The sequence below is a fragment of the Seriola lalandi genome, unplaced genomic scaffold (assembly GCF_002814215.2).
Source record: "Seriola lalandi dorsalis isolate HSWRI2012SDOR001 ecotype SW California unplaced genomic scaffold, Sedor1 jcf7180002054872, whole genome shotgun sequence".
In the NCBI taxonomy this organism is placed as follows: domain Eukaryota; kingdom Metazoa; phylum Chordata; class Actinopteri; order Carangiformes; family Carangidae; genus Seriola; species Seriola lalandi.
The window spans coordinates 782226-809109 of record NW_019525425.1 but is presented as its reverse complement, the minus strand read 5'-3'; the positions used below and the strand labels follow the sequence as shown (position 1 = coordinate 809109).

At 42.9% G+C, this 26884-nt stretch overlaps 1 protein-coding gene across 3 annotated transcripts in view; it reads right to left on the bottom strand.

Moving 5' to 3' along the window:
• The window catches only part of lef1 (lymphoid enhancer-binding factor 1), a 44175-nt gene that overhangs the window by 11997 nt on the left and 5294 nt on the right, over positions 1-26884 (bottom strand). For all 3 annotated transcript variants that reach the window (XM_023428196.2, XM_023428198.2, XM_023428199.2), the window contains exons 4-8: positions 8057-8189; positions 4233-4323; positions 2155-2274; positions 1137-1299; positions 216-323 (exon numbers count right to left, since the gene is read on the bottom strand). In XM_023428196.2, coding sequence (XP_023283964.1) covers positions 216-323; positions 1137-1299; positions 2155-2274; positions 4233-4323; positions 8057-8189 — 615 coding nt within the window. The remainder of the gene's footprint in view (positions 1-215; positions 324-1136; positions 1300-2154; positions 2275-4232; positions 4324-8056; positions 8190-26884) is intronic.

The following is a 26884-nucleotide window of genomic DNA, read 5'->3' as shown; positions in this document are numbered from 1 at the left end:
TCACAGTGTTATGAATTACACATTAGGCTGAAACAAAGGGGTCCACAAATGGACGCTATTAGCATAGAGCGTACTAGTGTGAGTGTGAGTGTGAGTGTGTGTGATTATTGTGTGCCATTTAAAGAACATGTCATGCACCACTGACAAACAAACAACGTAAACTAACAAACACACACGCAGGCGCACCTCTGCCAATCTGTTCTGTTGATACTTACATAATTGTCTCGAGCGGACCAGCCTGGGTAGAGCTGCATGTGGAGCTGCCGTTCCTTGCGGGCTAACTCATAATACTTAGCTTGCTCTTCCCGAGATAAAGCATGCCACTGTTTCAGTACAAAGGAGATTAGGGGAAAAAATAGCATACAGTCAATTACTGGCATGCACTCGCATGTTCCCTGCATAGAGAAGTGTGCTGGTGTTTTGGTAAAGAAAAAAAAAAAATCCTTTTCAACTTCCAAACGTTTGGTGTAGAAAAAAAACAGAGGGGGGGGGGATAAAAGAGAGACAAAGAAGAAGGGGAAACATGATGAAGAGATTAACATGCACAAGAGTCAGAGAGGGAGAGAAGAGAAGAGAAGAGAGGGGGAAAAACTTTGATTTCATATCAAAACACTGGTTCCAATTTAGCAGCGCTTTTTATTCAAACTATGTCAGCGAGCAATTACCCTATGCAGGCCACAAACTAGGCTTTGCTGTGGCTGGCTGCCTCAACCGCTAGGCCTATTCGTTAAGGCTTTTAACATGGCTCTGTGGTTCCACTCTTTTCCCAATCCTCAAAAGGAACAAATTTTGTCATTTACAACCATGCCATTATCCAGGCATATTTTATTAAAGCCAATTTGATTAAATGTCACTTAGATAAGCAGTGTGTATCTGTGCTGCTGAGAGGGAAGTAATTGGCTGGGGCAATCATTATGACAATAATCACAACTAGTTCATAAAAAGATGTATGTTAATAGAGAGGAATCTTTGTCCTTTTTAAACTAATTGGGCCTGGAAAGTCAGTCCATGCAGCCTCTTCAGAGCCACGGCTTGAACTGTGATCTCTTGGTGATTTAACCCAATCCACAAAGATAAATTAGAGCGAAAGGGCAAATGAGACTGTTGTATCAGAGTACACCAACTACGTGACCTACCCTTCGTCCCAGAATCTGATTGATGGCAGCGCTCTCCTTCAGCGTGCACTCGGCGACCACATTCGCACGCATCTCTTTCATGTAGAGCATGAAGGCGTTTAGCGGCTTCTTGATGTGCGGTCTTTTGGGCTCCTGCTCCTTTCTCTGTTCGTGCTGGGGTTTCCTGCAGAAAGAAAAGGGAAAAAAAAAAAAAAAAAAAAAAAAAAAAAAAAAAAAACACGACAACGACACAGATGGAGGTAAATAAGGGGAAGAAACAAAATAGTTTGAAAATGAGAGAAATAAAAAGAGCAAAGCAATAGGAGAGGGAAATTGCGGTGCCGCAATGGCGACAAAAGCAGCGAGGGTCTGGTTGCTCTTAGCCAATGGTGAGAGGGGTTGCCACGCCATGGGCCCCTGCCTCTTTAATCATGTGCAGTTGTACAGTTGCAGCCCTTCATGCGGAGAGATTACTTCACCAGTAATGGCAACCAAACCCTTCTTGTCCACAGCACATTGCCAATCGCTTAAAACCAAATGCTCAAACTCACACACTCAAAAGACTCGACTCCCACTCCTGACTTACTTTCTAACAATCTTTTTGATACCAATACAGTCTTGGTACGAGGATGGCCATGAATAATGGAAATATCAGTGATAACCACTTCAGGGCGCTCACAGCACTTCCCACTGCACACACTGGGGATGTGAATTCAGTTCATCCGAGCACTAATCTAGGACCTGTATCTGTTGCTGGCTAAGTGTGTTGTGATCCCTGAGGCCAAATGAAGCATAGGCCTGTTATCAGTAGAGCACGGGCCCTCGCTGCCTATCTGCTCACATCAAGGGAAAGAGAACAAGGCTCTGACAGAAGGTTTGTTCAGCTATGGCCTATTGTAGTGGTGGAGTGCACAAATACCTGGAAGTATGTCATCTCAGAAAACTACTGATAGAGAGGTGAGGGGAGAAGCTTTAAAAAAAAAAAAAAAGTGTGAGAGGAGAGTGTTTGATGAAGGCCTTTTGTGTTTGCATGACTCACATGTGCATGATGTCTGTTTCATGCGGTGGCTCGTGTTTGACCTGTGGGTTGACGATGGCCGGGTGGGGGATCCCTGTGGCGTGGGGACCTGGGGGGCCGGGCACCATGTGGTGTGAGAACCTGCAATAACAGCCGATAACATGCACTGTAATCAACCACAGAGGACAAAGAAGGTATAAAGCATGGGAAGGGTCCACTAAGTGTCAAAACAGAAGGAAGGAAGGAAAATGATAAAGGCATATTTATTTGTTTGATGTTCAATGCTCAATATCTAGAGTGACAGTTTTTTAGCTGAAAGAGGGGATGATGAGAACAGGGTCACGCGTGTGTGCAGTTCTTGTAGCTCTAGATCTTTTTATAGCACTGATTTCATCAACATCTTCCTTGCAATATTAGAGTGGAGCAGTGGAGTAAAGCTTTAATGTCCCTGAGGGGCAGTCTGGCTTACAGACAGCAGTCAATAATAATTATAATAATATTATGCTGGACCAAAAGAAAATTACCATGAAAACCCTAAAACATTGTAAAATTCAAAATGTTGACCACTCATAGCAGTAATTCTCAACCTGGGGGTCATGAGCCAAACAAAATGAATTTATTGGGATGCGCCATGAAACTAAATTCTTATACTCAAACGTATGTTTATGTGTCAGACTTTTCTTTATTGTTGCTTCTTTCTTATGAAACACTGTAAAGTTATCCTTTTGGGTCTCTAAAATGATTAAACTGCTCACAACTTATATGACATGCAGCCTGTGATGAGGGGTCACAAGCCTCATATTCAGAGATCATTAAAAAAAGAAATAAATAAAAAGGTTGGGAATTACTGGTTTATATGGTGTTTGGGAAGTTTCATGAGCGTTGTACACTCTATGCTCTTGTGTATCGAAAGCTCCAAGGACTTAACAGTAACTTATGAGTTCAGGAACTTCAAGTTTCCATGAGTTGTGCTTGGGCTTGGCCTCTCACTCACCTCAAGAACAATGAAGATCAGGCAAAATAGGTGGAAGTGACAGGGAAACACACTGTGGTCTTTAGTATTTTTTAAATTCAGTTTGAAGTCGTTTGAGGTCCTTTCAAACCTCCTTTTTAATATACAGCTCTACTACACATGAGGGAATCTTTGGATGTGCTTTTCATCCCTTGTCACATCTTAATCTCGTCTTGTCATCAGATCAGAGGGTACAAGAAGTCTGTATCTCCATTTTCCATTTTGTTCCATTTTGTTCCAGTTGTTTCGGCACTCACTCCATCATGCCGTGGCCAAATTTCAATCAACTGGATGCTGTTTTTTTGTTTTATATATATAAAAAAAAAAAAAAAAAGATTAGAGTATAAACTATGACCAAGGCTCCAAATCAGAACTGGGTTCCCTGTGAAGAAAAGAGGGAAAATCCTTAGAGAAAAAGTTCTAAGTTTGGAAAAATCTAAATGGGCTACAATATATTGTAGGTATTCAGATTTAAGGAGGAAAGCAGGAGGAGACCGTCTGGGCTTCAACCATTGCCTGATCTTGCACCTTACATCTGGCTTCACTCAGTGTATGCCTGAAAGCCCTGTCTTTGCAAACATCACACAGAAAGAGACACAGAGGAAGTAGAAAGAAAGAAGGTAAGATATGTTGGGAAAAGAAAAAAAAGGCACAGGAAATGGAAGTGACAAGGATGCAGTCAGAGAAGGCAGAGAGAACAGAGGTAAAAGAAATCCTAAAAAAAAACTAACAAAAAAAAAAAAAACATGAAGTGAGGCTCAGAGAGAGAAGTGCTTCCAGAAACCTTTGATGGGGGTTAAGCAGCCATATGGTTATGCAGGGGCACGTATGCGGTGATGTGTTTGACATGTGCTGGGCACACAGAGGAGCGGTGTGGCTGAAGCCACAGCAGCGCAGCAGGAAACAGCCAGCAGCAGACCTCCCTGTGAAGGCTGCTGCTGCTGCTGCAGGCCAGCTTTCCTCCATTCAGTACACAGAGCTACTACAGTGTCAGTGTGCATCTGATGTGAAGAGACAGGATAGTAATTGCTCCCCGTTTACATGAATTAACTGTGCATGTTTTTGTTTTTATTTGTCTGTGACTCACCATCCCAGCGGTGGTGTGATCTGCCCCACTCCTCCAGGAGATAGGGAGTAGAAGTTGGTCATGTCTGGTCCAGGGTGATGCCTCGCCATTCCTAAAAACACAGCAGTGGTACACAACTGTTAAATAGAGAGAATGCAAATACAGGCCAACAATAATGTCAATACTTTTTGAGTACCGACTAAAACGTGCCCATAGCACCGAGTTTCAAAACCTTGCAAGTATCAAGTGCTTTATCGGGTCTTGTTTAAAAATATTCTTTGGTCAGACATGTTGTGATTTAAATCTTCTTTTTAATTAAATAACTTTATATCGTTTTATTTCAGCAAGCCTTGTGTGGCTGATTGTGATAAGACATTTAACACTGCTGCTTTTTAATGGGCAAAAAACATGTTCACATTCCTCAGAGCACTGGTATCAGACCTGTTCTCTGTACTGGTCGATACCCTTTGTTTTGTTTCAGGAATCTGCTCTGGGAGAGAAAGGGTTGGACTGGTGCATCCCTTTAATGATGAACAGTGTCTGAACATTCATTCTTGACCTGGGAAACAACAGTTTGACAAAAATAAATAACTCTTAACTCAAGGTTTACTTACTAGCTTTTTCCAAAACTGTTCAGCCTGTGAGCGAACAGACGTGTGAATGGTGGTTACAAATTCCCCAACAAGCTAGTCAGTGGACCTTAAATTAAAACTTTTTTTTTTTCCCTAATCAATCAACTGTGTTTAAACCTTATTGCTCATTCCCACCTTTCCCATCCTGCTCTACTACTACTATGAGGACAGTGCACATGTCAGGGCTTGAACTCACATTATCAACCAGCAGAAAAGGATCATATTTTCTCTGCTTAGCTCGATTCCTTCCAGTGTGTTACAGCGTCTTTAAGCTGGTTAATTGAAGCTTCCTCTTTGTGGCAGAGGCTGCAGCTCTCCCTGTAGACACGGGATTGACTTGGACTAACTGTCGGTGGATCTTCAGGACTAAGCTGTTCCATCTCCAGCTCGCCTGCTCCTACTGGGTTTCAAGGTCGAGGGGTCTCTTTTTGTAAGAAGACTTAATGAGGACGGGGCTGCAGGATGAGTAAAATCTAACAAAATCTACATCGGCTCATGTCTTGTTGTGTAACACCGATTTGATTTTCATTTTAGCAAAGTAATAGCAAAGTAATAACGCTAAAGTCAGTACATATCATGAAATACTGTTCATATACAGACAAGTGGAATGTGCTTACACATGCTCTCTCTCACTCACACACACTCACACACACACACACAGACACAAGAGGGCAAATGCCTCTAGATTAGCACCATCTTCTAATCCCTGCTGGAGCCAGCCTTCTCTCCCTGCCTCTATCCTTTCTCTTATTCCTTCTCTCTCCAGGCTGTGGTCTGAAGAGGCCTCCCTCCTGAGAGACAGGGCGAACGGGGGGCTTATATCTCCAAAGCCAATGTTGCAACGCTGGATTCACAGCGCGCATAGCACTACCCCCTGCCCACTAATCCACCACTGAACACTCCTTAGGGCCCTCCTGAGGGCAGAAGGGAAGGAGGCAAGGGGTGAGGCGGCAAGGGAGGAGAAGACAGCCCCAGCGTGTTAACCTTGTCACTCACATCCCTAAGGTGCCTAATTACTCACCCCCACCACCCCCGCCCCCATTTCACACGTTCCTGTTGACACCCAACAGTGCTTCACACTTGCATTTCCTCCCGAAACAAGCAACACTGTCACGATTCTCATTGTAAACCCTGGAAATAATCTGTATTCAAATTAGTGCTCCCATCTTATGCATTTTCTTAAAAGGAAATACAATATAAAGGTTTAAATATAAAATGTTCAAAGGCCCCCCACCCTCAGCCTTCCATCCTGCATTGCGGCCCTGTGCATATTAGAGCTCATAATGAGAAAATCCATGATTGTTTTTCATAATTAACGAGCAGATCAAAGTCTGAGCCCACTAAGGAAGGCAGAGCATCAACTGGTCGATATGTGAGAGAGAAAGAAAGAGAGAGGGAGAGACAGCAAGAAAGAGAAGAGAGGATTCATTTTAAGCATTTTCAGCTCAGCTCTGCTGGTATACACACATGAATATGCCTGGGGAAATCATTTGCAGCTAATTCTGCAACTGGATCGCTTGGACATGGATTTCTGTTGGGCTTCGGGTGCAAAGATCAAATATAGTAAGAAAAAGACCTCCAGGGGTCCTCTCCGCTCTTCTGTGTTTGTCAGAAACTTAGTGGATCTCTATGGACCAACATGAAGAGTAAAATGGAGAGTATTACCTCATAAATTGTACTACATGACAACAAGTTTCTGAAATCTAATGCATACATGTGCACATGGTGTATCTACTGCTCAGTTCCGTGTCAACACAATTCTTTCCTGCTTCCATTTGAAAAATATTCCGACAAAATGTGTCTGGCGCATGATTCCTCTGACATATGTGGAGCACAATTTCTTTATATGTCTCACTCCCTTCATCTCACTAAGCTGTGTACTCTTGTGCTCAGTTCTATTTTGTTATTTATAGCTGATCCCTTAGAACCTCCCAGCGTCATCATCATCTTCATCATCGCCTACATCCTGTCTGATTCCTCTCCTCCTTTTCAACTCGCAGCCGCAGGAGTAGAAAAAGGCGAGAGAAGAGGAAAAAAAAAAAAAAAAAGGTGCAGGACGAAAACTATGGAGGGCCCACGTCTGTTCACGTTCGTGAGAAGCTGCCAAAGTCTCCAGCTGCGCGGGGCTGAGGAGCTCGTCCAAATTGCTGAGGAGCTCCTCTGCAGCTGTCAGAGCCGTAGCTTGATGTTGTTACTGAGAGGCAAAGAGTGCAGAGGGAGAGGGCAGCAGAGCACAGTGCGCCATCCCACAGGCTGCTTCAATTGAGTTCATGCTTACAGCTGATAGGAGGGATGACTTTGCTGTGACACATTTTGGTTTGTGTGTCTCTATTGATTCCTGACTGTGTTGGCAGATAGGGATGTAAAAAGTAAAATCAGGTACCGGTTCAGTTTGGTGCAAACTGAGTTCACCTTTCAGCATTACTGCAAAATTTTGAACAAAATCCCATTTTATTTCTTAGCCTGTTTAGCCTTGTTTATTTAAGGGTGATGTAAAACTTTAAGACCTTTTGAACGCCAGTTCAAATAAAAATTTAACTGTGTGTACAGGCAAAATTTGGTTCTGTAAAATTCCCTCATTAAAGGCCAACTGTGAAGTAACACACAATCCAACACATTGTATTATCAATATAACATTACTACTGTTAATGACGACCAGCAGAATCACTGAATTTTTTTTTTTCTTTTCTTTCATCAGTGTGGTCATCAAATACAGCGATTCCTCAATCAGTTGTATTTATTCAGTCATGGCAGGCTGCCAACTAACACTTTAGTCTCAAAGCAAAGGCTGGCCTCGTGTTACCTTAAATAAAAATGAGATCCACACAGTGAGGTAAACAAATGTTAAATTTAGGGTAAAGAGAGTACTGTTGTCAGAGAGGCAGAGCTTCAAGCATCAGGAGAGAAAAAGTTTGATTGAACCGAGTAAGTTGTCCTTCTCTTGCTAACCAAAGCAGCTCAGATGTGTTTTGAAAATATTGCCACTGAATATTGAACTTGTTAAGCAAAAGGATGACAAGTACATCCAGAATATTTTGGAGCACAGATCATTCACAAAGTTCTGTCTGAACAAAATGAATAAAAAATTAAAAAAATTAAAAAAAAACCTCACTCAATGAGTATTAACCAAAAACATGTTTGTTTGTATTTCACCCAGCTGCCACGCAGTTGGTGTACAGGCTGTTAGTGTTGTGTCATGCTGTGGTTTAATACCTTGTTTGTTGCTGGCATCCTGGGGGTGATGGCCAGAATGAGATCCTGGAGCGAAGTGCTCGTCACTGTACGTGATCAGCGGGGTGAGTGGGTGGACGGCATGGGACGGCTGCACCACAGGGACTTTGTTGGACTGTTGAGAAAAATACAAGGAGATTTAAAAACATAATAAAAGAGTGATGACATTATACATGAGCTTCAGCTGCTGCATTATTCCATGAGCAATATGGTTCCGTTCCCTGTCACATGATGTGAGGACTGGTAAGGCATACAGTGTGGGTGGTCTATTGTGCAGCACAGAGACTTCTTATAGATGTGGGTGAAGCTTATTAATATGGTCAAGAAAAAAAAGTTACCTAAAAAACATTTCTTCAAATTTCTTTTCTTTTAGTAGCCTGAGCCCAGCACCTAAAAACTTTGTTTAGCCTAGGTCAGCAGGATCGCAAACCCTATTCCCCCAAGGAAGGGGGAAAAACAAGTCAAAGAGGTGCATGAGCATGTTTGAGACAGCAAACGAGAGAAAGATGCAAGCAGAGCTGGAGCGAATAGGAGCAAGCAAGCGATAGAGCAAAGAGAGGGGAGAGAAAAGAGACTCGCAGGGTAGAGTTAGAGCAGAGGTCTTAGGCGGGAGATCAAAGGCAGTCATTAGCTGGTGAATAAGGGGAGTTCATTACAGAGCAAGAGCCGGGGGAAGGAGAGATGAGGGATGGAGGAGGAGGAGAAAGGGGGGTTGGCTATAGAGAGAGAGCGCGAGTGAGACAGATGTCTGTAGCGGTACTTAATGCAGGGGTAATCACGTCAACAGTGGCCTGGCCACAAGCCCCCCCATCCCCGGCTGACTCAGATAGACCTGCCTCCTGACAACTAAAATAGACCGAGCCAGGCCCAAAAAACCCCAGCCCCAACCCCCAGCCAACAGCGCTTACATGCTTCAGCAGCACTGAACACATGGTAATGCTTAGCCATGCTAAATCTACTATTTACAATCTGAGCCCAGAGCTGAGCTGGAGTCAAAATATCACCTCCACAGGATATATGGCTAATCGGAGAGACATCAGTTCACTGTTGGGTGAGACACGTCTCGCACCAAACAGCACCCACAAGCTTCGAATCAAAGAGAAAAACTTCATGAAATGGTAATCAGATGCTCCCACGGGAACAGTCACCTGATTAATAATGTTGTTGAAGATACTCATCTAAATTTAGTACGAGCATAAAATTCTGGAGACAAGATATAATCAAGGGACTGTTCTTTATTAGCTCTCACTTCGATGTCCTAGTGAGGTGTGTGCCAAGGTGACATTCCTGTGGTACTAACTGGTGATTGGCACCCCCCCTCCCCATCCACCCCCCACACACACACAACGGCGTGGACACGGGTGGCTGGAATGTCTGAGTTTCCCCGAACCTCTCGCAGACTGGCACCACTCTCAACTTAAGACCCTCCTTCCCCCCTTCTCCCCACCTTCTGGGAACGTCCTAACCAGGAACACCGAGGGCAGTATGTGTGGTGTGTGTCCAAAAAGAGCTCAGTGTCCCCAACCACGCGAAGCGTCATCCACATCAGCTCCAAACCAGGCTAACAATCTCATCTCCCAGGGCCAAGTTTTTGCCCAGTTCCATATTTGATGAGTCTCAAACTCCATCATGTAGCACAGTCTACATTGTACCATTTAAGAACTGCACAGCAGACTGCCTGAAAGAAAAAAAAAAAAAAGAAAAAAAAGAAAGACAAATCCTGCCTGAAAACTAATTAAGCCATGATGCAGCAGCTTTTCACGCCAGTCCAGGTGAGTCGTGTTCTTTGACCCCAGTTAACAAGAGTCAAAGGTGATGGGATAATCTACAGGTGTGGGAGTGTCAAACCTCATCCTACAGAGGGGAGGGCTTATTAGTAAGGGCTGCTAACCCTAAAGGAGGGCTAACCAGGGCCGGGGCGGCTGGGACATGCCTACACCAGGGGCTAAATGATAGCATTCTCGCCCATATTATTTTACGCCTCTCCACTCCCATTTGTTATTCTTTGGGAATGAGATAAGAACCTGGGGATTATCATTTTAGCTGGAAGTCTTCTCCAACTTGTAGCAAAGGGAACAGAAAGAAAAAAAGCAGAGTTGAAACAAAAGTTAGTCTCTCATACTCGTTCACACACATAAACTATGACATTTCAAAAAAAAAAGGAAAAAAAAGAAAGTGATTTGACTCCTTACCACCTGAGAAAGCCAGAGCCTTCTACCATAGAAGAGAAGCCCTCTTTTGTGCTTCCCCCAGATACAGCTGTCAAATCTTATTTTTCTCAACTTCTTAATAAACTGCCTCCATTGTGGCAAAATCCACCAGGGAAAAACCAGCAGGCCTCTGTGACTGATACAGAATTTATGGTTATTTGGGTGCACATTTACACAAAGTGCATGCCCTAACTAACCATGGTTTACCTGAGGAAGAAAAGAAGAGCAATGCATTGTAATTCAGGCTACATTCATCTTCCTCTCTCTCAAGATAGATACAATATGACTGTGAAAACTGTATTAGGGTTAAGTAAAATGTTCTGACTGTGTCTCTGTAGAGTTGCAATGAGCCAGCAGCCGTCATGGAGCCACCATTTTAATACTTCCAGGTGGAGACTTGTTGGCTTGCTGTGCCCACTTCACAGAGCTGTTGGCAAGCTCACAGACAAAAAGCACGACACCCTTTTACCAATTTCCTGGAGGAAGTAGTTGGAGACACTCAACTGACCACAACCGTGAGGGTCACGTCACATCACAGCGACTTGATCCCATCTCATCCCCATCCTGACTCTAAAAGCCCTCAGCAGCGGCAGCGGTCTTGCGATGGAGGGCAGCCATATTGGAGGTCCCTTTTATTATATAGGAGAAATAATAGGCTTAGGATCTTTCTATTCATATTTTTCAGGGAGAGCGAAAGAGGAGAGGCGGCAAGGATTGAAAAGAAAACGTTCCATTTGGAATTTCATATCCAGGCTTGGCCGGCCCTTTTAAAAAACCCCTCAGATGTGGTTTTAAGAGAAATTCATTGTGCGGAACTGGAGCTGGCAGGGAGCCCTCCATGGAGGAGACACTCCAGTGTGTTTCAGCACGGGGAGCCAGTGACTTGGCGTGCTGTCTGAAATTGGGGGTGGGGGAGGGAAATGGGACGTTTCGTTTTTTTTTGTTTCTTTTTTGTTTTTTCTTCTGAGGGAGGATTTTTTATGACGGCACGCCGGTGTCTCTGAGCTTGTATTCTGTCAAATTCCACCAACATGCTGCCACGGTTTTCTAAGCATGAGTGTGTGTTTGAATGTGTGTCTATGTGGTATATGGAATAACTATCCCTGCAATATTGCCTTTTTAGCATCTCTCTCCCTCTCTCCCCTCACAGCACGGCTTTTGTACTCCACTCAATTATACCACTTCTGCAGAGTGGAGTGGAAAAAAGGGAAAGCGGGAATTTTATAATAATCACTTCCCACTTCTGTAATTTATATGCAATGAGGACTCTTCGCGCCTGCAGCTACAATCAAGTGTGTAGAAACCATGTGAGGTGTTTCACAAACAGCTGGGGAGATGGCAGCTCAAGTGGCGGTGGCTATGGATTCCCATGCTGCTAAATCTTTTCACTAAGATGCCCTTCTCACCCCAAACCCAACCTCACCTACTCAGGGGATTTTCTGCACTCTGGAGGAAAAGGATGCACCGAAAAAAAATAAAAAGGCCCAGGATATTAACAGGGAAAAAAAAGATGAGGCAGGAAACAGGGCAAATAGTATCAGCAATGGTTTACTGTAAATTTCCAATAAAATGACAGTGAATAACTGGCCGAGAGCACACACCCTCTTGTCAGTGGAAACAGTAGCCAAAGACTGTATTTAAACCATCACAATGGTTCATAAAGATGACAAGATTACGGACAGAAAGCCTCTGTAAATGCTGAAAGTCTGAGTAAGAAGCAAGGGTGTGCCCATTGCTGAAGTCATACAGAGTCACCCTCAGACCAGGTGTTCACTCTCAGGTGCGTTTGTGTGCAAGTTGTCCAACCTTTTCCCAACAAAAGTGAGCAAACATTCTCTCACAGTCTCCCATTTACAGCACAGACGAAAGAAAAGGGACTGTATCTCTCCCCCCCCCCCCCCCCTCCCTCTTTACCAAAACCAGTGGAGACCAACCTGAGGAAGCTTAAATAAATAACCAATTACCATTCGTAGCGCGGGTTGAACCCCACCAGCTTCGAGTGGAGTGCTAAAAATGGAATGTTTTATTGGCAGGATGGCCCCTTAGCCAGGGGGCTTAATGTAACGAAACCCAATTAATGGAGAAGAAAGCCAGGCCGCCAGCAAGCGATGGAGCACCACGCGCCCGGGGTAATGAGACGAACAAGCGAAGCCAACCATAGGGACAGAAGTGGAGGAGGCTACAAATAACAGGAAAAGCCTGCCCTGGAGATAAATTAACATCAGTGAAGCCCCCCCTCCCCAAAATCTCTTCTTCTCCCTCCTCTTTTCATTTCAAATCATAAATCCTGCGTGCTACTCAGAGTCCTAAAGTTGAGGAGAAGCAATGACACTCAAGGCTGAGGCTAGCTGGTTAAAAGGTGTGAGGGACAACACAAACTTGAAGGCGAGTGGTGCGAATTACTTGCACAGCGAAAATAAGCATGTACCACATACACAATGTTATGTTTTTAGTGGCTAAGTTGCAGCACCAATTTATCGTGCGAGGAACCAACCTCTAAATACGACCGTTACACCCACACGGACGCACAACCCATACACCAACACTTCACATTAACACATATGACCGACACATGCCACTGTATAAATATGGAATCCACACACACACACAAACACACACACACACACCCCCCAACATCAACTCAAAAGGCACATAGATGTGCTGTAAAATGTGGTTATGGTACATCGTGAAGGGATCAGACTGCAATAACCACGCGTTTAATGAATTTAACACATACATGCTACATATGAACACAAAGGAGCTATTAACAGCCAAGTTTCCTCTTTCCCACCACCACCAAGCACAAGTGAATAGGACGAGGTGGATTACCCATCATCCTTCAGTTGGCATGAAGAGCGTGCGCTCCGAGCAAACCAATCACGCTAGCTCTCACACTGACATTCTGAACGTGCAAAGAAGATAATTTGTGTGAAATATGCCTGCCCCAGATGAAAAGACTTTATCCGCTTTTTAAAGTGTTGAACTCTTAATTTCTATATGTCGTGGAGCTATTAAAAACTGAGGGAAGAGCAACAGAACATGAGAAATGAGCCAATTGCTATTTTTCTTTTCTGCTAATCCACAGCGGGTTAAGTAGCAAGAGTAAAGAAGAATGACAACAATCAGTCTGATATTTCAAAAAAGGTCATGCAAGAGGTCCTGATGGTTTGGATTAGAGGCTACGGTATAAGATTGGGCAAGAGTTCAATATCACCGCATTTCACCTTTTGGTGGGATTGTGTTGTTGTGATATGACCGTATAGTGTTAATGTTTTATAAAATAACTGTCCCTGTTGTTGAATTTATTTGTTTTTATGGAAATTTTGTTTTGTCTGATGTAATACATGACTGTGCAACATAGTTGAAAGATCAGGTTGGTGTTCCTCTATATTTTCATTATTGTCAACATATCCCATGAAAAGACCAAAAGCAGCCACATGTTAGTGCATCTCTCAATACTTACTGATATTAAAGTCTGTGGATCTCAGCTCCAGACCCGTTCATGAATGTGCACATATGCTTTTTTTTTTTTTTTTTTTTTTTTTTTTTTTTAAAAAGGCAAATTAATTTCCTAAAACTGCTGAGCTGTAGTAATTAGTAAATGTGACTACAACAGGAGATTTTGGGGATTTCTTTTTTCTGTAGCAAATTAATAGACATTGGGTACTTTATTGAGCATTTAAGGTGATGAAGTAATGAAGGAACATGCCAACCAGTGCAACAGTGTGTTTTGGACAACAATGGAGCACAGCAGAATCAATTAATTGATGGTTTTGGTCTTTTAATGGGATTTGTTGACAGTAATAAAAATATAGCATATCACCAAACCTATCATTTAAATGCATATAACATGTCTTTTTTTATTATTTTGTATGCAAGTTTGTGTATAGCTTCCATATTGTAATAAATTTCAATTTTTAACCATATTGCCATGTGGTATGTACTGTATATGCTGTGTCTGCACTGATGAAGGTTTTTGGCATTGAAATGTTTCCATGCCACATGAACAATTGTCACTGTGCTCACACAATCCAAGCACTGTGTGGGAGTTGATCATCTCTGAGTGGAGGTCGGCTCCTCCACTGTTGTGTTTGCAGAGAGTGTGTGTGTGGTGGAGGTGTGGTGGGGGGTTGGGCCTCTGCTCTGGCAGCGCCCTGGGCGAACTGCAGGATGTTCACCTTGCGGCGGGGCACAAGGCTCATTATCACAGCAGGACCTGGTCACATCAAAGGACTGAGGAAAGGGCAAACATTCTGCTGAAGTGCCACTGTCAGCAGGCCTGCGAGCACAGACACACACACACACACACACACACACATACACAAAAGGCAGACCGCACACACACACACACACACACACACACTTGAGTACCCACAAGGCATCTATACCCCCACAAAGAACATGGATGCTCTCTGTAGCACCATCACCATCATCATTTATCAGCACTAGTAGCACAAAAGAGATATAGACACAGCTAGCTTGTGTCCAAGGGAATCAAAATCTGAGTCAAAAGCCTTTTGCTGCGTCATTGCCTCATCTACCTGATCAGCTGTGTGTTCCACATCATGGGAAATGTTCATCTTGGGGCCCTATGTTTGAAAACAACTGTTAAAACTGACCACAAGCAGAAAATGTTTAGAACACACTTATTTTTTTCTTCCTGAATCAATCGGCATCCCTCTCTAGCAGCTATTTATAGCAACCCCGCTGCTGCATTAACGTACTGCATGATTTATCATTAGAAGCCAGCTCTGGTCTGCTGAGTAGCTACATTCATGCCAGGCAGCACGGTGGTGCCAACATCCACATTCAAAACAACAACACACGAAGGCCCCCGAGAGATGAACACAAATAAAATCGCAGCACAAGCTAACTTCGTGTGGCTAGCGCGCTAAAACCTTAGCACCCCATACAATACCAGAGACAGAGAGAAAGAGGGTGAGAAAATGCAGTGCAGAATGGGGGAAAAAGTGCTGATGAGTTGCCTTATGCAGGAGCTTCATAGATCCGTCGAACAAGAGCGGATTTGCCTGCTACACCTAGATAGTGCCCCCCCCTCCCGCTCAGCTTTTGCCCAGGTATTCTGGGTATGAATGGCTGTCAGTTTGGATTTGGGAGCTCAGCGTTGAGGGGGGGAAAATAGAGCCTGGTGGGGGTCTTTGTGTGTCTCTACCTGTGGAGACGAGAGCTAGAGACAGTACTCTTCTCACTAAGCCCAAGCTAGCTCCAATGCAACAATCCACATAACATCTGTGGAAAGGAAGGGGTAAATGTTAGCACTGCAAGCTAGCCAGGGAGAGCTGAACGGAGGCAGACAGCAGCAGGCTGTAGAGGCGCTGCCGAGTTTACAGGGAAGGTTTTCAATGGCACACACCAGGAAAATGTGGATGGGGAGGTGATTTGAATGAGAGCTGCTTCTGCCTGAGCTGTAGAGAGTATTGACCTAGTTTTCTGTCTGTATTTCACTCAGACAGATGCGCTTCCACCCACATAATGTGTAAGAATAGAAAGAATAAAAATATTGATGGGTTAGTGAGCCTGTACCATTGATGACTTAATGGAACAAAAAATAGAAAAATGTATGAATTAGATTATATTTCTTGCGATTGAGTTAAGTATGTAGGTTATGTAACATTTTGAAAACTGCGGGTCATGAAAAGCCCTTTTGCCTCAGGTGCTATGTCACCTGCGTCCTGGCTTTGATCTAAACTTTTGACCCTGTAGTCACATGATCAGTGCTCCTTTCACCTCAGTGCACCATTCCTCTTGAAGATAAACACATTCTGTTTTTTAACCTTCAAAAATAATCTCTTTACATAATTAAACAAAGCCATGTTTTTCATTATATTACAAATTGTATCACCGATGTGGTTCTGGTTATAATAAGACAAGGATCATGTCAGAGTGTTAAGAAACATTCAGGGTTGTGGATCAATCTGCAAATCTTTGGGCTCATTCACATTATGGACCGTTCAACAATACCAGCAGCCCACTGTTTGGGTGTGATTCCACGTTTTAAGGGATTAACTGGTAAAGACTACCAACAACTGCCTTTCAGCCTGGAATTAGTCATTAATCAAACCACACATTTTAGGGTTTCTTTCTAGCTAGGCGCACACGCCCCTGCTAAGATCTGAATGAAAAGCACAAAGCTATTCAAATCTGATCCCCTCCGAACAAATGGCTTTTCTCCATCTCCACAGAAAAAGGGAACACTTCAAGAACCTCTCCAAGGATCTGAACGGTCACATGAAAACTCCGCCCCGTCAATTAGCTTTGTGGCAGGGTTTTATGGGTTTTAATACAAACAAAACAATGACCATGTACAACATGGCAACGGACGATGTCTGCTTATCCCTTGATACCTCTAAAGAAATGGTAATAGTGAATTTCTGGAGCACAAAAGGAACTCCTTAGGTTCAGAGCATATGGTTACAGCAACATTATAGGGAACACTCATGCACCTGATGCCACAAATCTGAATGATAAGCCACATGATGAACACACAGTGGCTGTAATTCAGCTCTTAGCTGGATTTATTCATGGTGAACTGCTCCTATCTTTGAATACAATCTCATCCGTCAATTACACATGGAGGAGAGTTAGCTTGAATGAGCTGTAACACGTGCAGTAACCCTGTATTTGAACAAAGTTTGATCTTTGAGTGTCAGTTTGCAGGGCTGAACCAATTAATATATTAGTCAATCAACAGACAATTAACTGGCAACTACTTTAATAAATCGATTTAAGTCATTTTTCAAGCAGAGATGCCATATATTCAAATGTTATGATGTTATGATGTAATGGTGTCTTTTATTTTACATATATATGATAGCATACTAAATATCTTTAGGTTCTGTACAGTCAGATAAAACAAGCAATATGAATATTGGTCACTGGGATATAATTATGGGCATTTTTTACTATTTTCTGTAAAATCAGTACATTAATCGATAACGAAGAAAGCCTGCAATTTAGCATTTCTAGACTGCAAATTCTAGAAAATACAAAAAGTTGGCTGCAGTCCACGCCATCCATAAATGTATATCTTTAATGCCATTACCTGTAGCTTGAAATCTTAACCAAACCAAGATATAGTAAGATGTTGAATATTTTGTTTTACGTAAAGTCTTGGACCATAATCGCTACCGGTTCCTACTGTCAACATGTGGATGACTTAATTAAACTTTCTTTCTGCTACTATTGAGTTGATGTTAAGTTCTGTTGTGTGCAATCATGTTTACGAATCTCTGCAGTCACAGGCAGCAGAATTTATGGCCGTGATGTTTTGAAATACCAATATCTATCATTGTCGGGTAGCTGTGGTAATCTATAACCTGTTTTCATAAGGTTGGGCAAGTTGGACCCACATAAAACTGGTCCAGAGGAGATTTGTGAGTCCAGGTCAGATAACAACTGTTTGGTCAAACAAGTAAAGAATAAAAGTCAAACTATTTTTTCAGCTCTACCGTTGCATCAGTGTGGAAGGAGTGTCAGTGTTTGCAAAGAGAGAACAGGAAAAAAAAAAAAAATGTAGATTTGAGGGTGAGGGGGCACTGTGGGCACTTACATTTCCCCATCCGTCATATCAAAAGATAGGGGTACAGTGGGGGTGGACTGATTTGATGTTTTGATGCATTGTTTGATGACGGGCAGCTCAAAGTCGAGGATGCCTCTGTGATGTCTCTCCATTGGAGGACATGAAAAGCGTCACCTGGCCCCTGAGCTGAGGGTTACGGCTGCTAGTGGATTTAAGGGCTCCTGCTGAGCTGGATGGTGGCTCCATTGATGCCACATAATCCATTCAGCGTGACCTTTATTTTATTTTTTTTTTTTTTAAGAGTCAGCTCCACTTCCCTGTCAGCCTGCCTTGTTAAAACTATCACAGACATCAAGGTGCTGATAAGCTACGTCCTATTATAACAGGATGGTATATCTAATTTATTTAATGTGTACATCCACAAGGAAAATAAGTGCCTCCCATTAACAACCGAGTCGTCCGATGATCAAAAGAAACAAGGAGCATAAGGCAAGCTCATCAGATGAACAAACACATTCTTGCTAGATATCTTTGTGGGTTTCATCATCCTGCATCAAGTGACTGCTGAGGAAAAAAAAACAAAGCCTTGTTCTCATGCCTGTGACATCAGCGCTTACAGACAGAGCGCAGGGGAAGAATCAAAGCCGGGGCGATCATATATTTCCAATTAACTGGTACAATAATGTGAATCTGCAATTTTTCATCTGCACTCCACCCAACCTCCAAGTAATTGTTTTTAAAATCCCACACGAAAATATCATAGGCTTAAAAAAAAAAAAAAAAAAAAAAAAAAAAAAAAAAAAAAAAAAAAAAAAAAAAAAAAAAAAAAAGGGCATACAAATAAATAATCTCATAACATACGCTAGGCGGTATTAGTCATGAGCATCAAACTCCTACCACGTTCTAGATTTGCCTAAACTAGGAGCAAACATAATTGGGATAAATCTCCTCAGTAAGCCACATAAAAAAAGCAGAAGGGTGTAAATTGTTACACTGCTGTGTGTTAAGACACTGAAACAGTTGCACGGATCAGACGAACTGCAGCAGCAGGGAAAGAGCAGCATTCAGCTCTGCTGTTTTCCTCTGTGACTTGGGGCCACTGAGTTTTTCTCCAGCCATAGTAAATTGGGCGCCTGGGGCAGGAGCCTTGGCCAAGCTTGCATTTCGGAGCCGACTGTGGAGGGCATGAGGGATAGAGATATGGCACTGGAGGGGGGACAGAGCGGTGGATGGTGGTGGTGGAGGGGGTGTGTGTGTGGGGAGGGGGGGGTGGGAGCGCACTGGAGGTGACATTACGCACATGTTTTAACACAAAAGAGACCTGGCTCGTTAGCACACTAACTAGCGAGCTCCATGGCAATCAGCACTCTTCATTCTTTCTGTTCTCTCTATCCACTTCGTCATAAATATGGCTACATCTGCAAGTGTAATCACTCCATTGTACTCTGATTTTTTGCTCTGCTGGACAGCAGCATGGCAGCCTGCTTTTCAGCACCTCTCCCTCGCCCCTCCTCCCCCCAACCCCCTCAATCCCCTCCTTTCCCTCAAGTGCCCTCGCCTGTTCCTGGCTACTCCTTTGCTGGTGAGGCCGGTGTGTCTCACAGATTACAGAGCTCCGGTCGCTCAGGTAACAAGAGTCACTAATCTGGCTGGGGTTGAATTACGCATAATTGCCTCGGCACCGTGATTGATTTCAGCCCTGGAAAGGAAAAGACGACGGCACCCCCCACCCCCCCAAAAAACACTCCCCACCTCCCTCCCTGCCTCTCTCCAGCGCTCACGAGCGGCAGCCAAGACTCTCCATCTAGTAGGAGGCAGGAGGCTTTGAAGAGATCAAAGCCAAGGCCGGGAGCAGTTGCGCGCCCTGGGAATACGGGAGAGAGGCTTTCTGCTCCTCAGCCCTATTTTCTAGCGTCATGTCGGATTGCAGCTGTATTGCATTTCGCCAGTTTTCTTAATGCTCTTGGTTTTGACTTTGACATCAGTGATCCCCTTCGGTTTCTTCAAAAACAAGGGGGGAGGAGAAAAAAAAGAAAGTGAATGAGGAAGAAAGAGAAAAAGAGAGAGGGGGGGGAGAGGAGGAAGGAAAGAAAAGCGCGAGGGTAAAGAGATCTACAGACTGATTTTTATTTTCACAACTCCATAATTGGCCAGTTCAAAGGAGAGGAGGGGAGAATGTAGCATTTGTTTTCAATTCTGCAGCCGATATGAAAGGAGCGACAAACTTTTATGGGTTTCCCAAAAATTAAAGACAGGCAGCTTTTTTCAGTCAAAGAACAGGGTGTTTTTTATGGCCAAGACCACACAAAACGAACTGATAGCAAAGCCCTCCTCTTTGTCCTCCCACAGAAAACTCAACAGTACAGCGTAGCTCTTACGTACACCCATGTATGTGTGTGTGTGTGCACACAAACGTGAGAGTCTGCGTCTAATATCCGTCCAGTGTATGCGCTGAAAATGGTTGGATGTAGAGAAAGTAGTTTGATGTTTAGCGCTAAAACACAAAAGGAGGCATGAAGAAAGAGTACGAGCTATATCCATCTATTCATTTAACTGCTTGGCTAATAAAGCCTGGTGGCGAGAAGGCACCCTTTGTACTGTAACTATGCAGGCCCTATACCAACCTCCTACACTGGGGACCATTAATATTTCAGCGCTGTCAGATACACATTGCATGTGAGCCTCTTTAGCACTCACACCCACAGCAGAAAGAAATAATGAGCTTCTGAAAAATATGAAACAGCAAAGAGGAGGAGGGAGGGCGAGAGCGCACCAGAGACTGACCAACTTCATACAACAGAGCAGCTATTGATCATAGCTCTGTTACTTGGTTGGACAAAGTGAAGGCTGTTTGAGCTTCTCTGAAGTCTGGACACAGCCGGCAGGATTTGCACCCATGTTTCACTCCTGTGGTCCTATTGTTCCCCTTGCTGCAGTTTACTAGCTGGAACACTGCTCGCCTCTATATAGACCTACAAGCTGTCAGGATGAAGTCAATAAAGCTATTCATGTTTTTACTTATTTTACGGCTGTATCAGGGAACAGTGAGGTACTGTAATCAAGCTTTTAGGGACTACTGTCCAGGCTCCAATCATGGCTAAAGACTGATCCGGGTCAATTAAGTGAAACTTGTGATGTAAGGGCATATTTGACTGATTTTTAGACAACAAACAATGATAACAATGATAAAACTAGGTTTGAAGTTTCGTTTTAATACGTTTTTATTTTGCAGCATATTTGGGCTCAGACACCTTTACCAAGAGACCACCACGTCACCCGCAGTCTCTTCTAGCTATGCATAGTCATAACAACGCCAAGAGTGACGACAGTTACACAACTAATTGACAAAAAAACACTCCAATCATGCACCGCCCTCTAGTCTCCATTTCTGATCCACCCTTACAGGAAGTCCACACCCAAGCCATTCAAACAGATCTGGGCATAAGGGACAACCTTGGTGAGGCCTTCTCACTGACCCCTGGAGATCAGTGGCAGGCTGCTGGTGAAGAGTGAAGCCCTCTGAGCAGGTGTTGTGGGCTTGAGCAGCGCTCTGTCCGTGGAAGCCTGACTCACTGGCTCCAGGCAGCACTGCTTGATTGGTTAAGCTTTATCCAATTCAGTGGGAGGATGGGGAGCGAAGAAAGTGTCATCATCTATGAGCGCTGTGCTTTGAGCGGTAACATGCCCAAAATAAACATCAACAGGGGTTAAGTGTTTGCCTGCATGTCATGCTCACAACCATGACGCTCCCGATTGCTTTCCTCTGACATATAGAAACACATTTTTTCATTGTTTTGAACACTTAATGTTAATGATTTTAACGTCATCTATAGCTGTCCTTTCATCTGTGTCACTCATTTCTACAATGGTAAACAGAAAAAAAAAAAGATTTCTGATTATATCTAGTGCTTGCTTTGTTTGTTTGTTTGTTTTTGGGGTTTTTTTATGATACTGCTTAAAAATGGCCTCTTTAGTTTTAATGTGTTAGAAAGCGATAAGCATAACATTGAAATAAAATCCAAATAAAAATCAGTTTATCATCTATACAAGGAAACAAACGGAAATCTTTCTTCGCTCAAATCAAAATCGTAAATCAATCAGCATGTACTTACGCTACCAAGAAAAATAAATTATCCTGAAACTTCTACTGTGATTGTCTTATTTTTGGTTCTCATCTTACACAACAACGCATATCTCTCCGTCCTGGTGGAGAATCACTCTGCTCAGCTCCATTAAACAAGATGAAACGCACTGATAAGGTGATTGCAACCACATGGCATCATTAGCGCCATGCATATGGAGCAAATGTGTCAACCAGCATCACCATACAGTGGAGGACGAGGAGAAACCTTGGCGTTAATGGCGCTGTTTATAAAACACCGAGAGTCGGCGGTACTACAAAGAGCCCGAGACGCCAAGTGTTTCTTCTGTGTGAGGTCTCTGGTGCTGTCCTTCATGTGTACACACATATTTCACCGTTTGATAGAGCTGCACAGCAGATGACATCAATGTCAGCGCAGCTCTTTGATACACACGCTGCCTGACAGAAGAAAACTACTAATTTGATATATATATGGCATAAAATGAGGCAATTACACTTCTACCTTTTGACAGTTACTACATATTACATGAAGGTATTTTTAGACTAGATTATACATAGCGACTTTATCGTCCTAAAGACTACTTAAAGGAAATGAAATGAGCTGACAGTGGGATGATCATATGGAGTTCAGCTGCTTAAAGGCAAAATGCTACATTCAAGTTTAATAAACTTCACACAGTATGTCCACCCTGTAGTGAGACTTTGAGGGAAAAAAAAAAAAAAAAAAAACTACACAAGGTGCCATAAGCTGCCATCTAGAACATTATGTGTGTACATGGAAGGCTGCTGGTAAATGTAGTGTTCTCTTTAACAGGGATCTTCCACGGTAGTGCTGGGGGCATGAGCTCAGGACAAACATGGCACTGAGGGACACCAGAGCGGTCCTACCAAATCCCGTTAGGTAAGCCTGGGTTAGTGATTCCACGCTGCGAGACACTGGCTAGCAGATCCGTCACGTTCCCACTACATCAAAGGAAAATGCAGCACTACACCCCTCCTCCACACACACACGCACACACACACACACACACACACACACACACACACTCTTCCTCGCCATGAGGATCTGCAATTGAGGGTCCAAAGGGAAAAAGAGTGCACGGCAAAGGAGAGGGAGCTCTATAAACTCCCCCAACCACAGTAGCAAAAATCGGCTTTAAAAAAAATAAAACATATCAGCGGTTCTATCCGTTTCTCTCTTCAAGCCCATGACCGTAAGACTGTACTTACACCGCTGAAGATCACCAACACATCTTCACAGTCAGGTGAAAAACCTTGAATTATATCTCTGCACTATCGACATTTCAGGACCAGGAACATGCAGCTGTGTTTTTATCTTGTCAACAATGCATTTATAAGTTTATTCAAGGGTTTTCGGTCGGATGTCTTGAGCTCAGGGGTTGTAGGATTTGTTTAAACCCATGGAGGAGCATGTAAAACAGGAGTTTTGTGGTTTTAACTAAAAGGGGGGGGGGGGTGTTTATGTGACAACAGTGACATGCTCTAAGAATGGATTTCAGGTCATTTAAAAATATGTCCTGCCCATCACATGCGTGTTGATCTTAATTTAGAAACTGTCATTTCCAAATCCTGACTTGAGTTTAGGACGCTGGAGGATCACTTATTGAAAGATAAGACAAAACCCATCAAAGTGAACTTTTTTTCTTCTACACATCAAACCTGGAATGATGACATCTTAAATGCTTTGAAGATCCTACTTCACAACCACTATGGGACATTCTATGATAATTCTTACCAAGATCGTGAAATCATGTTTGTAACAGCAGGAGGTATGAATCACTGTGTGTAGACAAGGCTCTTCACAATATCTAACACATCTTAAACTCCAAAGGTACGGCAGTGATTGAGAGACAAGGTTAGGGTTAGTGACCGTTAGTCACGAGTGACCATTTTCTGCAGTAACCTAATTTCTTCCGTACCATTTAAACCGCGTTTCCTTAATCTGGGTAAGAAACTAAAAGAAACTTAACACAGCTCAATTTCTTCTAAAGAAGTCTGTTGTTTTTACCATGTATATGCTTAACCTGGGTTTCTCTGAATATGTCCACATGTGGTGGAATGAGCAGAAAGATCATTTCACAAAGCCGTGCTTGTCCTAAAGCTGAATTCTAAGTCAGACTAAAAATTGAAATAATTTTGTTGATTTCTGCAGCCAAACACACGGTCATTTGCAAAATTTACACATTCGCACAAGTAAGAAAAATCTGTGCTCTCTCAGGTACAGTCCCGTCACTGTGTCATCAGCCCAAAATAAATCTCTACAAGCTGAGGAGTCACAGATATCACTAACACACTTATAAATATATCAGGCAATTTCCTGCTTCAACAAAATGTTTTCTGTGCATATTAAATGTAGATAAGGTGATGAATAATGTTATTTTCGAATAAGATAAATGATAATCTCTTTAAATTATAAACAATTAGGAACCAGTTCCAACAAACACAATGCCCCTTGGCTCCATGAAGGAAGGGGGCACATCACCTAATGAAATGGTCCTCACTGAACTTTTAGCCTGCAGACTCTCCATCCTAAAACAGCTATAGGTTTACATAAACATCAGCGGATTCATACCACACCAGTGACTCTTTGATGTGGTCAGCGTTGTTTGAAAACCACATTAACCATACAGTAAATGAAACTGAACACCATTAGGCATCTTGACACCAAAATCTCAGCTATTGTGGCGGAGGTGACCTATCAAGCTAGAAGCACTAAAATCTGCTGACAATCAGCAACTCCCCAACAGCTCCATCATGACTGGACGGCATGTGCAGGAATGTCATGGTCAATGGAAATCAATCTAAACTACTGGGATTGGGGGCGGCGGTGGGGCTAGGGATGGAAGAGAATGAAAGAGAGAATGTGCCTTTGATCTCAGTGAAAACCGATCCCAGGCCTACAGATACTGTGGCTGCGATGGCCAGCAGCAGAGGCAGCAATCTGACATCAGTGAGAAAGCCAGAGGACTCATGTTCCGTGATCCTTCCACCAAGCCCTGGCTCTTTTTATTGGATAAGTGAGAGAAACGTATATAAAATGACTACCGTTTTATTGAAGACAGAGGGGGGAAAATTGGGTGAAAAAAAAAAAAATAAAGCAGCCATGGTAAATGAAATGAAAGCAGGGCTTTAAAAGTTTTTGGCAGCGAGTACGCTGCCTAACTGCCTGGCCTAATTCATCTGCAGTGAGGGGTAATTTCCTCTCATACAGTCAGCTGGTCTCCATACAGACCTCTACGGGTTTTTCAGTGCATACGATGGGAATAAAATGATAAAACTGACCAGAAAACAAGCCATGAAAAGAATTTGGAAAGCATCATACTCTCATAAACTATTGAACTTAAGAGGGTGAATCATGAGGTAGTTCAGGATCACGTTTTCTCCATAATGTCACTTACTTTCACCCTCTGCAACTTTGGCAGAGGGGAAGCAATGCAATTTTAACATCATTCCATGATAGAGTTGCGTATGAATGAAGATCCTTTACACGCAGCATGTGGCTTCTGCCCCCGACAATCACATCTGCCTCCAAAAGCCAATTCTTATAGCAACACAACTCACATTTCAAAACTTTACCCTGATGAAACTAACTCATATGCACTGCAAAAGCACAAACAACCCAGGGCTTTTGCTTCCTCTGCACCATGTGTGAACGTTTCCTGTATGGAGGCACCAAACCATAGCCAGACTGAGGCTGGTTGTCTTCCCAAGTGTGATACAGAGACGTGGACAAAACAGGATTAGAGTGGACAGCTGTTGGTGTGCCCTGCGTTTTATGTCTGTCTTGAGAGGAGAAATTTGCAAACGGGACAGACACAGGAAGCCGCCAGTGAGAGACCTGCAGCTGGCCTGAAATTAATACCGTTACAGGGACGTTTTCTTCAACAATACACGCCACCCCTGGTCAGTGCTATAAACTCCTCTGCAAAGGCAGTCTCAGAGACGTGATGCTGGCTTTAGGCCTCCCTCAGTCATGCTGGGCTAATTAGAGGGCTTACTTGGGTCATGTAGACATGCATCACCTAAGATTTTAACAAGATGAGAAATACTTTATATCTGATTCTAATCTGCTGGAAAATATGGCAGGCATTTGCTTCACATATGGTTGTCAAGAGGACGGGTGTCAACGATGCTGGTGCGAGAGGTTAAATATTGTACAGAGATACTACACAACAACAACAACACAAACATTAAATGCTACAGACGTGGAGGTGGGTGGAGTTTAAGTTTGGAAGACTGTCCTTTATACATCAATTCTTTCATTTATTTTAACCCCCAATTTATAATTATAAGTTTAGGTTGTTGGCACATAAAATTTGAATGATTTATTCCTTTTAAAGGGGAGGGTTTCCTCATTGAATCTAAATATTAGAAACTAAACGTGTTGTTATGGTTGTGAAATCAAAGCAACTAATTAGTCAATTAATTGTTTGGTCTCTTAAATCTTAAGAAAAAAAAAAAAACGAGTACGTATCACAAGTTTTCACAGCCCAGAGCGACATCACAGATTGCTTATTTTCTCTAACCAGCAATCCAAACCACAAGCTATTCAATTTACAATGAATGGAAATGGAGACAAGCAAGCAAATGTTCACATTTGAGAATCTCACAACACCGAATGTTTGCAATTTTTACTGAAATAACAAAATCAATTATCAAAATTAGGGCCGGATATAGGTCTTAAGTTTGCAAAGTCTCGTCACATCTTGAAGTATCGAATTGAGTATTGCAATTCTTTTAAAGTACCATGAATCTTATATTAAATTTCATTTCATTTTTTCTGATTTCTGCTTACTTTATCAGTACGGTCTGAAAAAACAACTGATACCATCAATGACATTTAATATCATAGGTAATGTTTTTAAAGTGTAACAGCATAACTCATGATAGACTCTACAGCCATGTTTGCAGAGTCTGTGGGCAGGTAAATCAACAGG